The sequence below is a fragment of the Zonotrichia leucophrys genome, unplaced genomic scaffold (assembly GCF_028769735.1).
Source record: "Zonotrichia leucophrys gambelii isolate GWCS_2022_RI unplaced genomic scaffold, RI_Zleu_2.0 Scaffold_250_76700, whole genome shotgun sequence".
Taxonomy (NCBI): domain Eukaryota; kingdom Metazoa; phylum Chordata; class Aves; order Passeriformes; family Passerellidae; genus Zonotrichia; species Zonotrichia leucophrys.
The window spans coordinates 61,454-76,700 of NW_026992455.1; the positions used below are offsets into that span (position 1 = coordinate 61,454).

General features: G+C 53.1%; 1 protein-coding gene across 1 annotated transcript; it reads right to left on the minus strand.

Annotated features, from left to right (window-relative positions):
* Nucleotides 1–3,043: 3,043 nt before the first annotated feature.
* On the minus strand, nt 3,044–14,127 carry LOC135441348 (histone-lysine N-methyltransferase 2B-like; the record flags this gene model as incomplete). The annotated part of the gene is made up of 5 exons (XM_064700894.1): nt 3,044–3,569; nt 5,826–5,955; nt 8,523–8,606; nt 10,304–10,414; nt 13,944–14,127. Coding segments are annotated over 5 exons (785 nt in total), but the record flags the coding sequence as incomplete, so codon positions are not given.
* Nucleotides 14,128–15,247: the final 1,120 nt, after the last annotated feature.

The following is a 15,247-nucleotide window of genomic DNA, read 5'->3' on the forward strand; positions in this document are numbered from 1 at the left end:
CATTTTCCCTCAATTTCTCATTTCCCTCCATTTCTGCTTTTCCCTCAAATTTTCCCCCATTTCTCCTTCAATCTCCCACAATTTTCACCAATTTCCTATTTTTCTGCTTTCCCCACATTCCCACCCCACATTTATCTCGAATCCCTTAACCATTCAGTCCTTATTCCCCTCAATTTCGCCCGCCATTTTTTAAATTTCACCCAAAAACCCTAAAATTCTCATAAAAACCCACCCCAACCCACAATCGGAACTAGCCTGGAACCAATCAATTTTTTGGAATTGGGGAGGGGGTCTCGGCCGCCTATTAAATTCAAAGGTTACAGAACCCAAAATCCTCATAAAAAACGCCCAAATGCTGGGTGGGAGGGTAGGATTGCAGGAACCCATTTCTTTGGGGAAAAATTGTGGGAGTTGGTTGGGTGGGGCCCATGGTGCGAGGAGATTCCAGGTTGGAGAGAACCCCAAAAGTCATCCTTCTATAGGTCCCAGAGGTGGAGGCATCTCAGGAACTTCCAGGAACACCCCAAAATTTCATTTCTATGATTTTTGGGACATTCTGGTTGAGTGGAGGCATCTCAGGAACTTCCAGGAGAACCCCAAAATTTCATTCCCATTACTTATGGCATCTTCCAATTGAGTGGAGGCATCTCAGGAACTTCTGGGAGAACCCCAAAATTTCATTTCTATGATTTTTGGGACATTCTGGTTGGGTGGAAGCATCTCAGGAACTTCCAGGAGAACCCCAAAATTTCATTTCTATGATTTTTGGGACATTCTGGTTGGGTGGAGGCATCTCAAGAACTTCTAGGAACACCCCAAAATTTCATTCCCATTACTTATGGCATCTTCCAATTGAGTGGAGGCATCTCAGGAACTTCCAGGAGAACCCCAAAATTTCATTCTCGTGATTTTTGGGACATTCTGGTTGGGTGGAGGCATCTCAGGAACTTCCAGGAGAACCCCAAAATTTCATTTCTATGATTTTTGGGAGCTTCTGGTTGGGTGGAGGCATCTCAGGAACTTCCAGGAACACCCCAAAATTTCATTTCTATGATTTTTGGGAGCTTCTGGTTGAGTGGAGGCATCTCAGGAACTTCCAGGAGAAGCCCAAAATTTCATTCCCATTACTTATGGCATCTTCCAATTGAGTGGAGGCATCTCAGGAACTTCCAGGAGAACCCCAAAATTTCATTTCTATGATTTTTGGGAGCTTCTGGTTGACTGGAGGCATCTCAGGAACTTCTGGGAGCACCCCAACATCTTCCCATCACTCTTGGTCGACCTCCATGACTCTTGATTGGCTGGAGGTATCTCCAGGACTTCCAGGAACATCTCCAGGACCTTCACCAGGACCTGTCCATGATTTTTTGGGTCTTCCCAGTTGAGTGGAGGCATCTCCATGGCTTCAGGGAGCGCCTCAGCATCTTCTTCCCATGACTCTTGGTTGAGATCCAGGACTTATGGTTGACCACCATGACTCCTGGTTGACCTCCAGGACTTCTGGTTGACTACAACTCTTGGTTGATCATCATCCTTGGTAGACCATCATGACTCTTGGTTGACCTCCAGGACTCTTGGTTGACCACCATGATCCTTGGTTGACCATCATGATTTTAAGTTGACCACCATGACTCTTGGTTGACCACCACGACTCTTGGTTGACCACCAGGACTCTTGGTTGACCACCATGATTCTTGATTGACCACCACCACACTTGATTGACCACCATGATTCTTGATTGACCCGTATGGCTCTTGGTTGACCACCCAACTCCTGGTTGACCACCATGGTTGACCTCCAGGACTCTTGCTTGACCACAACCACACTTGGTGGACCACCATGATTCTCGATTGATCTTCACGACTCTTGGTTGACCACCACGACTCCTGGTGGACCACCACGACTCTTGGTTGACCACCCAACTCCTGGTTGACCACCATGATCCTTGGTTGACCTCCAGGACTCTTGCTTGACCACCACGACACTTGATTGACCACAACCACACTTGGTGGACCACCATGATTCTCGATTGATCTTCACGACTCTTGGTTGACCACCACGACTCTTGGTTGACCTCCAGGGCTCTTGATTGACCACCACGACTCTTGACTGACCCCATGGCTCTTGGTTTAACTCCACAACTCTTGACTGACCACCACCACACCTGGTTGACCTCCAGGACTCTTGATTGACCACAACCACACTTGATGGACCACCATGATTCTCGACTGATCTTCACGACTCTTGATTGACCCGTATGGCTCTTGGTTGACCACCCAACTCCTGGTTGACCACCATGATCCTTGGTTGACCTCCAGGACTCTTGATTGACCACCACCACACTTGATGGACCACCATGATTCTCGATTGATCTTCACAACTCTTGGTTGACCACCACGACTCTTGGTTGACCTCCAGGATTCTTGATTGACCACCATGACTCTTGGTTGACCACCCAACTCCTGGTTGACCACCACGACTCTTGGTTGACCACCAGGACTCTTGATTGACCCGTATGGCTCTTGGTTGACCACCATGACTCTTGACTGACCACCACCACTCTTGGTTGACCACCAGGACTCTTGATTGACCCCAGGGCTCTTGGTTTAACTCCACAACTCTTGATTGACCACCACCACACTTGGTTGACCACCACGACTCTTGACTGACCACAACCACACTTGATGGACCACCATGATTCTTGACTGATCTTCACGACTCTTGGTTGACCACCAGGACTCTTGATTGACCCGTATGGCTCTTGGTTGACCCCCCAACTCTTGGTTGACCACCATGATTCCTGGTTGACCACCAGGACTCTAGGTTGACCACCATGATCCTTGGTTGACCACCACGACTCTTGACTGACCACAACCACACTTGGTGGACCACCATGATTCTCGATTGATCTTCACGACTCTTGGTTGACCACTACGACTCTTGGTTGACCTCCACAACTCTTGATTGACCACCACGACTCTTGATTGACCACAACCACACTTGATGGACCACCATGATTCTTGACTGATCTTCACGACTCTTGGTTGACCACCCAACTCCTGGTTGACCACCATGGTTGACCTCCAGGACTCTTGCTTGACCACAACCACACTTGGTGGACCACCACCACTCTTGGTTGACCACCACGACTCCTGGTGGACCACCCCAACCTTCTCCAAACCCCCCCACCGCCACACCCAATCACCTCCAACCACCTCCAGAACCTCTCCATCCTCCCGTATCTCCATCCCCACCCCCTCAGGACCCCCCTGGGACCCCTCCCCGCCCGAGGCTCAGTTGAGGAACCGCCGGCAGCGCCGCGCGCCGCAGTTGCAGGGCAGCTTGGCCGCCGGCTCCTCGATGGGGAACTTGTAGTCGTAGGTGAGCTCCTCGCCGCGCAGGATGCGGCGCAGCGCGAAGATGACGATGCGCTTGTGGCCCTCCACGTGGATGACGCGCGAGTAGCAGTTGGGCTCGCACGAGTGGTTGATGAAGCGCGCGGCGCTGCCGTGCATGGTGGCGTCCACCACCTCGGCCTCGTCGATGCGGAACATGTAGCAGCCGATGCCCTGCGGGGGGGGTGTGGTCAAGGTGGGGGCGTGGTCAAGGTTGGGGTGTGGTCAAGGGTTGGGGTGTGGTCAAGGTTGGGGTCACAATCAATGGATGGGGACCCATCAAGGGTTGGGATCATGGTCAAGGGTTGGGGATTCAATGGGTACAAGGGTGGGTTGGGGTTCATGGTCAATGGGTTGGGACGTGGTCAAGGGTTGGGGATCAATCGTTCAAGGGTTGGGTGGACATTGATCAAGGGTTGGGGTCAACAAATCCCAAAAGATTGGGGACATTTAAGGGTTGGGGTGGTGTGGGTCATCAAGTGGATCGGATTGTGGTCAAATGGGATGGGGACCCATCAAGGGTTGGAGGGTCATGGTCAAGGTTGGGGGTGTGGGTGGTGGTTCCAGGATGGGACATCAAGGGGTGGTGGGCGTGGTCAAGGGTTGGGGTGGTCAATGTGTCAATTGGTTGGTGACGGATCAAGGTGGTTGGGACATGGTCAATGGATGGGGACCCATCAAGGGTTGGGACATGGTCAAGGGTTGGGGACATCAAGGGTTGGGGTGTGGTCAAGGGTGGGGCGTGGTCAAGGTTGGGGTGGTCAAGAGTTGGGAAGCCATCAATGGTTGGGGTGTGGTCAAGGGTTGGGGTCATGGTCAATGGATGGAAACCCATCAAGGGTTGGGGTGTGGTCAAGGTTGGGGTGTGGTCAAGGGTTGGGGATGAACCAAGGGTTGGGGTCACAGTCAATGGATGGGGACCCATCAAGGGTTGGGGCGTGGTCAGGTGGGTTGTCAGGGTTGGGAAGGTGGATGGTCAAGGTTTGGGGGGTGTGGTCAAGGGGGGTCAGGGTTGGGTCACAGTCAATGGATGGGGACAATCAAGGGTTGGGGTCACAGTCAATGGATGGGGACCCACCAAGGGTTGGGGGTGTGGTCAAGGGGGATGTGGGGGGTGGTCAAGTTGGGGAAGTCTGAGGAACCCATCAAGTTGGGTGGTCAGTGGGGGTGGTCAATGTTGGGGTCATGGTCACAGGTTGGGGCAGTGTGGTCAAGGGTGGGGGTGGTCAAGGTGGGGGTGTGGTCAAGGTTGGGGTGTGGTCAAGGGTTGGGGTCACAATCAATGGATGGGGATCCACCAAGGGTTGGGGGTGTGGTCAAGAGTTGGGGTGTGGTCAAGAGTTGGGAAGCCATCAATGGTGGGTGGGGAAGTCATTCAGTGGTTGGGACCCATCAAGGGTTGGGTGGTCAAGGGTGGGGCGTGGTCAAGGTGGGGGTCAGGTCAGGTTGGGGTGTGGTCAAGGTTGGGGTACGGTCAAGGTGGGGCCGTCAAGGGTTGGGACATGGTCAATTGGGTGTGGTCAAAGGTTGGGTGAACAAGGTTGGGGGTGGTCAAGGGTTGGGGACATGGTCAAGGGTTGGGGCGTGGTCAAGGGTTGGGGCGTGGTCAAGGGTGGGGGCGTGGTCAAGGGTTGGGGCGTGGTCAAGGCTTGGGCACACCATCAAGGTATCCCTTCCCAATTTTGGACTTCATCGGGGGGCCCAATTTGTCGGCCGTTTCCCACTCATTTTTGGGGCCGTCCACAATTTTTGGCCCATCCAAAGTTTGGGTACTCGGTCAAGTTTGGGGCGTGGTCCGCGTTGTTTCAGTCCATTTTTTTAACCTCAGTTGACGCCCCATCAAAGTTGTCGTGCTCAGGTTGGGCGTTCCAAGTTTTCGTCATTTTTTTGGGGGGTCGTGCGCGTCTCCAATTTGGGGTGTATGATACCATCAATTTTGGGACATTTTCCATCAATTTTTTTGGGGTATTTCCATCATTTTTTGGGGTGTTCTCATTTTTGGTGGGGTTTCCAATCACGGTAGTTTGGGAGTTCACCTTATTTTTTGAGGTTGTTTCAGCCTCAATTTTTTGGGGGGTCCCGTCAATGTTTTGAGGGTTGTGTCAAGTTTTTGGGGGGTTGTCATTTTGTGGGGTTTCCATCATTTTGGGGGTCCCTCAATTGGGTTTTGTGGGTGTGATTCATCCTCAATTTGGTGAGGTAGTTCATGCTCATTGGTGTTGGGTATTACCAGGTTTGGGGGCGGTTTTCATCAATTGTTGGGGTGTGTCAAATTTTGGGGCCGTTCTCTCAATTTATTGGGTGTAGGTTTACATCATCATTTTTTTTGATGTCTTCTCCTCATTTTTTATGGCATTTTCATCATTTTTGGGGGTGGTTTTTTGCCGTTTTTGGGGTGTTTTCCCCCAAAAAAACTCTTGGGGCGCCCACCTTGCTGTCGTAGAACTTCTCCCGCTTGTCGGTGAGCACGGAGCGCACGACGATTCCGGAATATTCTATCACCATCTCGCCGGCCTCGATGTTCCTCTTGCAGAACAGGCCCCGCCCGTGGATGGCCGAGCTGGAATTTGGGGGGATCGAGGTCACCCCAAAATTTTAGGAACCCCAAAAATCCCAAAAATTTCCCCCAAAAAATTCACCCAGAAATGCAAAAAAAACCCAAAAATCCACCCCAGAAACCCCAAAATCCCCCCAAAATTCTCCCCTGTCTGGGGATGGTTGAGCTCAGGGGCTCAGGGTCACCCCAAATTTTGGGAAACCCCAAAAATCCCAAAAATTTCCCCAAAAATTAAAAAAAAACCCCATTAAAAATCACCAAATTTCAACCAAAAATCCACCCAAGGAATCCCAAAATCCCCCCAAAATTCTCCCCTGTCTGGGGATGGTTGAGCTCAGGGGGGGTCAGGGTCACCCCCAAATTTTGGGGAACCCCAAAAATCCCAAAAATTTCCCCAAAAATTAAAAAAAAAAACCCATAAAAAAATCACAAAATTTCAACCAAAAATCCACCCCAGGAACCCCAAAATCTCCCCAAAATTCTCCCCTGTCTGGGGATGGTTGAGCCCGGGAGGGTCAGGGTCACCCCAAATTTTGGGAACCCCCAAAAATCCCAAAAATTTCCCCAAAAATGAAAAAAAACCCCATAAAAAATCACCAAATTTCAACCAAAAATCCACCCAAGGAATCCCAAAATCCCCCCAAATCTTCCCCCAAATTCTCCCCTGTCTGGGGATGGTTGAGCTCGGGGGGCTCAGGGTCACCCCAAATTTTGCGAACCCCAAAAAGCCCAAAATTTCCCCCAAAAAAATTCACCCAGGAATGCAAAAAAACCAGTAAAAATTCACTGAACTTTCCCCAAAAATCCACCCCAGGAATCCCCAAAATCCCCCCAAAATTCTCCCCTGTCTGGGGATGGTTGAGCTCGGGGGGCTCAGGGTCACCCCAAATTTTGGGAACCCCAAAAATCCCAAAAATTTCCCCAAAAATGAAAAAAAAAATCCCATTAAAATGCACCGAATTTCAACCAAAAATCCACCCCAGGAACCCCAAAATCCCCCCAAAATTCTCCCCTGTCTGGGGATGGTTCAACTCAGGAGGGGTCAGGGTCACCCCAAATTTTGGGAACCCCAAAAATCCCAAAAATTTTCCCCAAAAAATTCACCCAGAAATGCAAAAAAACCCGTAAAAATTCACTGAATTTTCCCCAAAAATCCACCCCAGGAACCCCAAAATCTCCCCAAATTTCTCCCCTGTCTGGGGATGGTTGAGCTCGGGGGGCTCAGGGTCACCCCAAATTTTAGGAACCCCAAAAATCCCAAAAATTTTCCCCAAAAAATTCACCCAGGAATGCAAAAAACCCCACAAAAATCAACACAATAATCCCAAATTTCACTTAAAAAACCCCAAATATTCTGCTCAAAATCCACCCCAGGTGTGCCCAGGTGCCCCCCAGGTGTGCCCAGGTGTTCAAAGGTGCCCACAGGTGTACCCAGGTGTATCTGAAATGCACCCCAGCTGTACCCAGGTGTGCCCAGGTGTATCGAAGGTGTTTCCCATCAATCCCAGGTGTACCCCCAGGTGTGCCAAGATGTGTCCCAGGTGTGCCCAGGTGCCCCCAGGTGTGATCCCAATTGCCCCCAGGTGTGCCCAGTTGTATCCCAGGTGTTTCCCATCAATCCCAGGTGTGCCCAGGTGTGTCTGTACCATACCCAGGTGTGCCCAGGAGTGCCCAGCTGTGCCCAGGTGTGCCCAGGTGTAGTCCAGCTGTGCCCAGGTGTGCCCCAGGTGTGCCCAGGTGTGTCTGTACCATACCCAGGTGTGCCCAGCTGTGCCCAGGTGTGTCTGTACCATACCCAGCTATACCCAGGTGTGCCCAGGTGTGCCCCAGGTGTGCCCAGGTGTGTCTGTACCATACCCAGGTGTGCCCAGCTGTGCCCAGGTGTGTCTGTACCATACCCAGCTATACCCAGGTGTGCCCAGGTGTGTCTGTACCATACCCAGGTGCCCCCAGGTGTGCCCAGGTGTGCCCAGGTGTGCCCAGGTGTGTCTGTACCATACCCAGGTGCCCCCAGGTGTGCCCAGGTGTGCCCAGGTGTGCCCAGGTGTGTCTGTACCATACCCAGGTGTCCCCAGGTGTACCCCAGGTGTGCCGCCAGGTGTTTCCCATCAATCCAGGTGTGCCCAGGTGTGTCTGTACCATACCCAGGTGTGCCCAGGTGTGTGCCCAGGTGTGCCCATGTGTACCCCAGGTGTGCCCAGGTGTGTCTGTACCATACCCAGGTGTGCCCAGGTGTGTCTGTACCATACCCAGCTATACCCAGGTGTGCCCAGGTGTGCCCCAGGTGTACCCCAGCTGTGCCCAGGTGTGCCCAGGTGTGCCTGTACCATACCCAGGTGTGTCTGTACCATACCCAGCTATACCCAGGTGTGCCCAGGTGTGTCTGTACCATACCCAGGTGCCCCCAGGTGCCCCCAGGTGTGCCCAGGTGTGCCCAGGTGTGTCTGTACCATACCCAGGTGTGTCTGTACCATACCCAGGTGCTCCCAGGTGTACCCCAGGTGTACCCCAGCTGTGCCCAGGTGTGTCTGTACCCCTACCCAGGTGTGCCCAGGTGTGCCCGCACTCACCGGTACACTCCCACCGCCTCCTTGGCCGTTCTCTTGAGGTGCCGGAAGCGCATGGCCATGGGCAGCTCCAGGCTGGTGGCGCGGCTGGGGGGGCGTCAGGGGGTCCCCAAAAACGGGGGGGACCCCCCGAAACCCCCCCGAGAAATCCCCAAAATCCCAAAAACCCCCAAAATCCCAAAAGAGCCCTCAAAATCCCAAAAAACCCCCCAAAATCCTAAAGAAATCCCTCCCAAAACCCCCCTAAAACTCCCCAAATGAAACCCCCCAAAATCCCAAAACCACCCCCCAAAAAAACCCCAAACCCAATAAAATTCCCAAATGCCCCCTCCCCAAAATCCCAAAAAAAACCTGCTCAAATCTTCCTCCCAAATTTGGGACATCCCAAAACTCCAAGAAATGCCCCAAAAATCTCTCATGGGGACCCCCAAAAATGCCCCAGGACCCCAGAATTTTGGGGAACCCCAAAAATCTCTCAGGTAAGAATGGACACCAGGTCTACCCCCATTGAAATGTATTGGAGAGACACCAGGTCTACCCCCATAGGGTTCTATTGGGCAAACACCAGGTCTACCCCCATTGAAATGTATTGGAGAGACACCAGGTCTACCCCCATTGAAATGTATTGGAGGGACACCAGGTCTACCCCCATTGAAATGTATTGGAGAGACACCAGGTCTACCCCCATAGGGTTCTATTGGGCAGACACCAGGTCTACCCCCATTGAAGTCTACGGGGGGGACACCAGGTCTACCCCCATTGAAATGTATTGGAGAGACACCAGGTCTACCCCCATAGGGTTCTATTGGAAGGACACCAGGTCTACCCCCATAGAGATCTATGGGATGGACACCAGGTCTACCCCCATAGTGTTCTATTGGAGAGACACCAGGTCTACCCCCATTGAAGTCTATGGGGGGGACAACAGGTCTACCGCTATTGATTTCTACTGGGGAGACACCAGGTCTACCCCCATTGAAATGTATTGGAGAGACACCAGGTCTACCCCCATAGAGTTCTATTGGAGGGACACCAGGTCTACCCCCATTGAAATGTATTGGAGAGACACCAGGTCTACCCCCATTGAAATGTATTGGAGGGACACCAGGTCTACCCCCATAGGGTTCTATTGGGGGGACACCAGGTCTACCCCTATTGATTTCTATGGGATGGACACCAAGTCTACCCCCATAGAGTTCTATTGGAGGGACACCAGGTCTACCCCCATTGATTTCTATAGGAGAGACACCAGGTCTACCCCCATAACACCAGGTCTACCCGTATTGATTTCTATTGGGCAGACACCAGGTCTACCCGTATTGATATCTATTGGAGGGACACCAGGTCTACCCATAGAGTTCTATTGGGGAGACACCAGGTCTACCCCCATTGAAATGTGCTGGAGAGACACCAGGTCTACCCCCATTGAAATGTATTGGAGGGACACCAGGTCTACCCCCATAGGGTTCTATTGGGCAGACACCAGGTCTACCCCCATTGAAATGTATTGGAGGGACACCAGGTCTACCCCCATAGAATTCTATTGGAGGGACACCAGGTCTACCCCCATTGAAATGTATTGGAGGGACACCAGGTCTACCCCCATAGAAGTCTATGGAGGGACACCAGGTCTACCCCCATAGAAGTCAATAGGGGGGGACACCACGTCAACCCATAGACTCCAATGGGGGAACATAAAGAATTTTGGGGGGTCCCTGAATTTTGGGGGTGGATTTTTGGGGTCCAACCCCCCCACAATCTCCCCGGGGTGGGTGAGGCCTCACCGGGTGGGCTTGAGCTGCACCTCATCCTCCTCTTCCTCGCGGGGCGGGGGGCCCTGGGGGAGGGCGCGGTGCTGCGACGCCAGGAAGCTGAACATGTCGAAGGTGCACTTCCTGTGGGGGAGGGGAGGGGCTTAGAGGGGGCCACACCCACCCGGGGTGACCCCGCCCACACCCAGGGCTGACCCCGCCCCCACCCAGGGGTGACCATCCCAGTATGGCCCAGTCCTCTCCCAGTATGGCCCAGTGCTTTCCCAGTGGCTCCCAGTATGGCCCAGTGCTTCCTCAATGTCCTCCCAGTATGGCCCAGTGCCTCCAAGTGCCCTCCCAGTGCCTCCCAGTATGGCCCAGTCCCATCCCAGTATGGCCCAGTATAAACCAGTATCCCATTACCTGAGGTAGAGCTCGGCACGGGTGCAGTATCCCCCAGTATAACCCAGTATATCCCAGTATCCCCAGTATATCCCCGTTACCTGAGGTAGAGCTCGGCGCGGGCGCAGTCCCTCCCAGTATAACCCAGTATAACCCAGTATAACCCAGTATATCCCAGTATCCCCAGTATATCCCAGTACCTGAGGTAGAGCTCGGCGCAGGCGCAGTCCCTCCCAGTATCCCCCAGTATAACCCAGTATAAACCAGTATACCCCATTACCTGAGGTAGAGCTCGGCGCGGGCGCAGTATAACCCAGTATAAACCAGTATAACCCAGTACATCCCAGTATATCCCAGTATCCCCCAGTATCCCCCATTACCTGAGGTAGAGCTCGGCGCGGGCCCAGTACACCCCAGTATATCCCAGTACATCCCAGTATCCCCCAGTATCCCCCAGTATAACCCAGTATACCCCATTACCTGAGGTAGAGCTCGGCACGGGCGCAGTCCCTCCCAGTATATCCCAGTATAACCCAGTATCCCCAGTATCCCCCAGTACCTGAGGTAGAGCTCGGCGCGGGCGCAGTGTACCCCAGTATAACCCAGTACATCCCAGTACAAACCAGTATACCCCGTTACCTGAGGTAGAGCTCGGCGCGGGCGCAGTCCCTCCCAGTATATCCCAGTATCCCCAGTATCCCCAGTATCCCCATTACCTGAGATAGAGCTCGGTGCGGGCGCAGTCCCTCCCAATATAACCCAGTATAAACCAGTATAACCCAGTATATCCCCGTTACCTGAGGTAGAGCTCGGCGCGGGCGCAGTATCCCCCAGTACATCCCAGTATATCCCAGTATACCCCAGTACATCCCAGTACCTGAGGTAGAGCTCGGCGCGGGCGCAGTATAACCCAGTATAACCCAGTATAACCCAGTATAAACCAGTATAAACCAGCTCACCTGAGGTAGAGCTCGGCGCGGGCGCAGTGTACCCCAGTATAAACCAGTACAAACCAGTATCCCCAGTATCCCCAGTACCTGAGGTAGAGCTCGGCGCGGGCGCAGTATAACCCAGTATATCCCAGTATCCCCCAGTATATCCCAGTATATCCCATTACCTGAGGTAGAGCTCGGCGTGGGCGCAGTATAACCCAGTATATCCCAGTATATCCCAGTATAACCCAGTATCCCCATTACCTGAGGTAGAGCTCGGCGCGGGCGCAGTCCCTCCCAGTATATCCCAGTATATCCCAGTATAACCCAGTATAACCCATTACCTGAGGTAGAGCTCGGCGCGGGCGCAGTATAACCCAGTATAACCCAGTATAAACCAGTACAAACCAGTATCCCCATTACCTGAGGTAGAGCTCGGCGCGGGCGCAGTATAACCCAGTATAACCCAGTATAACCCAGTATAACCCAGTATATCCCAGTATCCCCGTTACCTAGGTAGAGCTCGGCGCGGGCTCAGTATAACCCAGTATAAAACCAGTATAAACCAGTACAAACCAGTATCCCCATTACCTGAGGTAGAGCTCGGCGCGGGCGCAGTATACCCCAGTATCCCCCAGTATATCCCAGTATATCCCATTACCTGAGGTAGAACTCGGCGTGGGCGCAGTATAACCCAGTATAACCCAGTATATCCCAGTATAAACCAGTATAACCCAGTATATCCCATTACCTGAGGTAGAGCTCGGCGCGGGCGCAGTATAACCCAGTATCCCCCAGTATATCCCAGTATAACCCAGTATAAACCAGCCCACCTGAGGTAGAGCTCGGCGCGGGCGCAGTATAACCCAGTACATCCCAGTATAACCCAGTATAACCCAGTATAAACCAGTATAACCCAGTATAACCCAGTATCCCCCATTACCTGAGGTAGAGCTCGGCGCGGGCGCAGTGTACCCCAGTATAACCCAGTACATCCCAGTATAACCCAGTATAAACCAGTATCCCCATTACCTGAGGTAGAGCTCGGCGCGGGCGCAGTACACCCCAGTACATCCCAGTATAAACCAGTATATCCCAGTACCCCCGTTACCTGAGGTAGAGCTCGGCGCGGGCGCAGTGTACCCCAGTATACCCCAGTATCCCCCAGTATATCCCAGTATAACCCAGTATATCCCATTACCTGAGGTAGAGCTCGGCACGGGTGCAGTATCCCCCAGTATATCCCAGTATATCCCAGTATCCCCCATTACCTGAGGTAGAGCTCGGCGCGGGCGCAGTATATCCCAGTATCCCCCAGTATAACCCAGTATAACCCAGTATAAACCAGTATATCCCAGTACATCCCAGTACACCCCATTACCTGAGGTAGAGCTCGGCGCGGGTGCAGTGTACCCCAGTATAACCCAGTATAACCCAGTATATTCCAGTATATCCCAGTATCCCCCAGTATCCCCAGTACCTGAGGTAGAGCTCGGTGCGGTCCCAGTACATCCCAGTATAAACCAGTATAACCCAGTATATCCCAGTATAAACCAGTATTCCCAGTATTCCCAGTACCTGAGGTAGAGCTCGGCATGGGCGCAGTGTACCCCAGTACATCCCAGTACATCCCAGTACACCCCAGTATCCCCCATTACCTGAGGTAGAGCTCGGCGGGCGCAGTGTACCCCAGTATATCCCAGTACAAACCAGTACAAACCAGTATATCCCAGTACCTGAGGTAGAGCGGGCGCAGTATAACCCAGTATCCCCCAGTATAACCCAGTATAACCCAGTACATCCCAGTACCTGAGGTGGAGCTCGGCGTGGGTGCAGTCCCTCCCAGTACAACCCAGTATCCCCCAGTATAACCCAGTACAAACCAGTATAACCCAGTATAACCCAGTATAACCCAGTATAAACCAGCTCACCTGAGGTAGAGCTCGGCGCGGGCGCAGTCCCTCCCAGTATAACCCAGTATATCCCAGTATAAACCAGTATATCCCATTACCTGAGGTAGAGCTCGGCGCGGGCGCAGTCCCTCCCAGTATAACCCAATATAACCCAGTATATCCCAGTATAACCCAGTATACCCCGTTACCTGAGGTAGAGCTCGGTGCGGGCGCAGTATATCCCAGTATCCCGCAGTACATCCCAGTATCCCCCAGTACATCCCAATATAACCCAGTATAACCCAGTATCCCCAGTATCCCCGTTACCTGAGGTAGAGCTCGGCACGGGCGCAGTCTCTCCCAGTATCCCCCCAGTATAAGCCAATACATCCCAGTATAACCCAGTATATCCCAGTATAACCCAGTATAACCCAGTATCCCCATTACCTGAGGTAGAGCTCGGCGCGGGCGCAGCCCGAGGGGTTCCGGGGGGGGGCGCTGTTGGGGGGCTCCCGTTTGGGGGGGTGGTACCGGAAGCGGTACCGGGAGCAGCTCCCGGCCCCCGGCAGCTGCTCCAGCAGGAACAGCACGGCGTCGTGGTGGATGCCCAGGAGACGGAGACCGCTCATCCCTGGGGGGAGAATGGGGTCAAAATGGGTCTGGGGGCTTCGAAATGGGGTTTGGGGGCTTTGAAATGGGGTCTGGGGGTGTCATAATGGGGTCTGGGGGCTTTAAAATGGGGTCTGGGGGTGTCATAATGGGGTCTGGGGGGGTTTAAATGGGGTTTATGGGCTTTGAAATGGGTCTGGGGCAGTGGATGCCCAGGAGACGGAGACTGCTCATCCCTGGGGGGAGAGTATGGGTTTGAAATGGGTCTGGGGGTGTCATAATGGGGTTTGGGGGCTTTGAAATTGAGGATAAATGGGGGTTTATGGGCTTTGAAATGGGTCTGGGGGCTTCGAAATGGGTCTGGGGGTGTCATAATGGGGTTTGGGGATATTTAAATGGGATCTGGGGGCTTTGAAATGGGGACTGGATTGGGTCTGGGGGTGTCCAAATGGGTCTGGGGGCTTCCAAATGGGGTCTGGGGTGTCATAATGGGGTTTGGGGGGCTTTGAAATGGGTCTGGGGGCAGGAACAGCACGGCACCGTGCTGGATGCCCAGGAGACGGAGACCGCTCATCCCTGGGGGCAAAATATGGGTTTGAAATGGGTCTGGGGGCTTCCTAATGGGTCTGGGGTCTTTGAAATTGGGGATAAATGGGGGTTTATGGGCTTTGAAATGGGTCTGGGGGCAGTGGATGCCCAGCAAACGGAGACCGCTCATGCCTGGGGAGAGAAAATGGGGTCAAAATGGGCTGGGGCTTCCAAATGGGTCTGGGGGCTTTGAAATGGGGGTTAAAGGGGGTCTGGGGATGTCAAAATGGGTCTGGGGGCTTTGAAATGGGGATTAGATTGGGTCTGGGGGCTTCCAAATGGGTCTGGGGGGGTTCCTAAGGGGTTTGGGGGGGGTTTTAAAAGGGTCTGGGGCTGTGAAATGGGGGGCTGGGTTGGTCTGGGGTTTTGAAAATTTGGGGCTGGGGGGTTCAAAATGGGTCTAAGGGGGGCTGGGGGCTTCAAAATTGGGGCAAATGGGGGTTTTATGGCTTTTTAAATGGGCTGGGGGCTTCAAATGGGTTTGTGAGGTTATTGGGGTTTAGGGGGTTTTTGGGGGGGTTTTTTGGGGGTTTTTTTGAGCTTTTTTATATTTT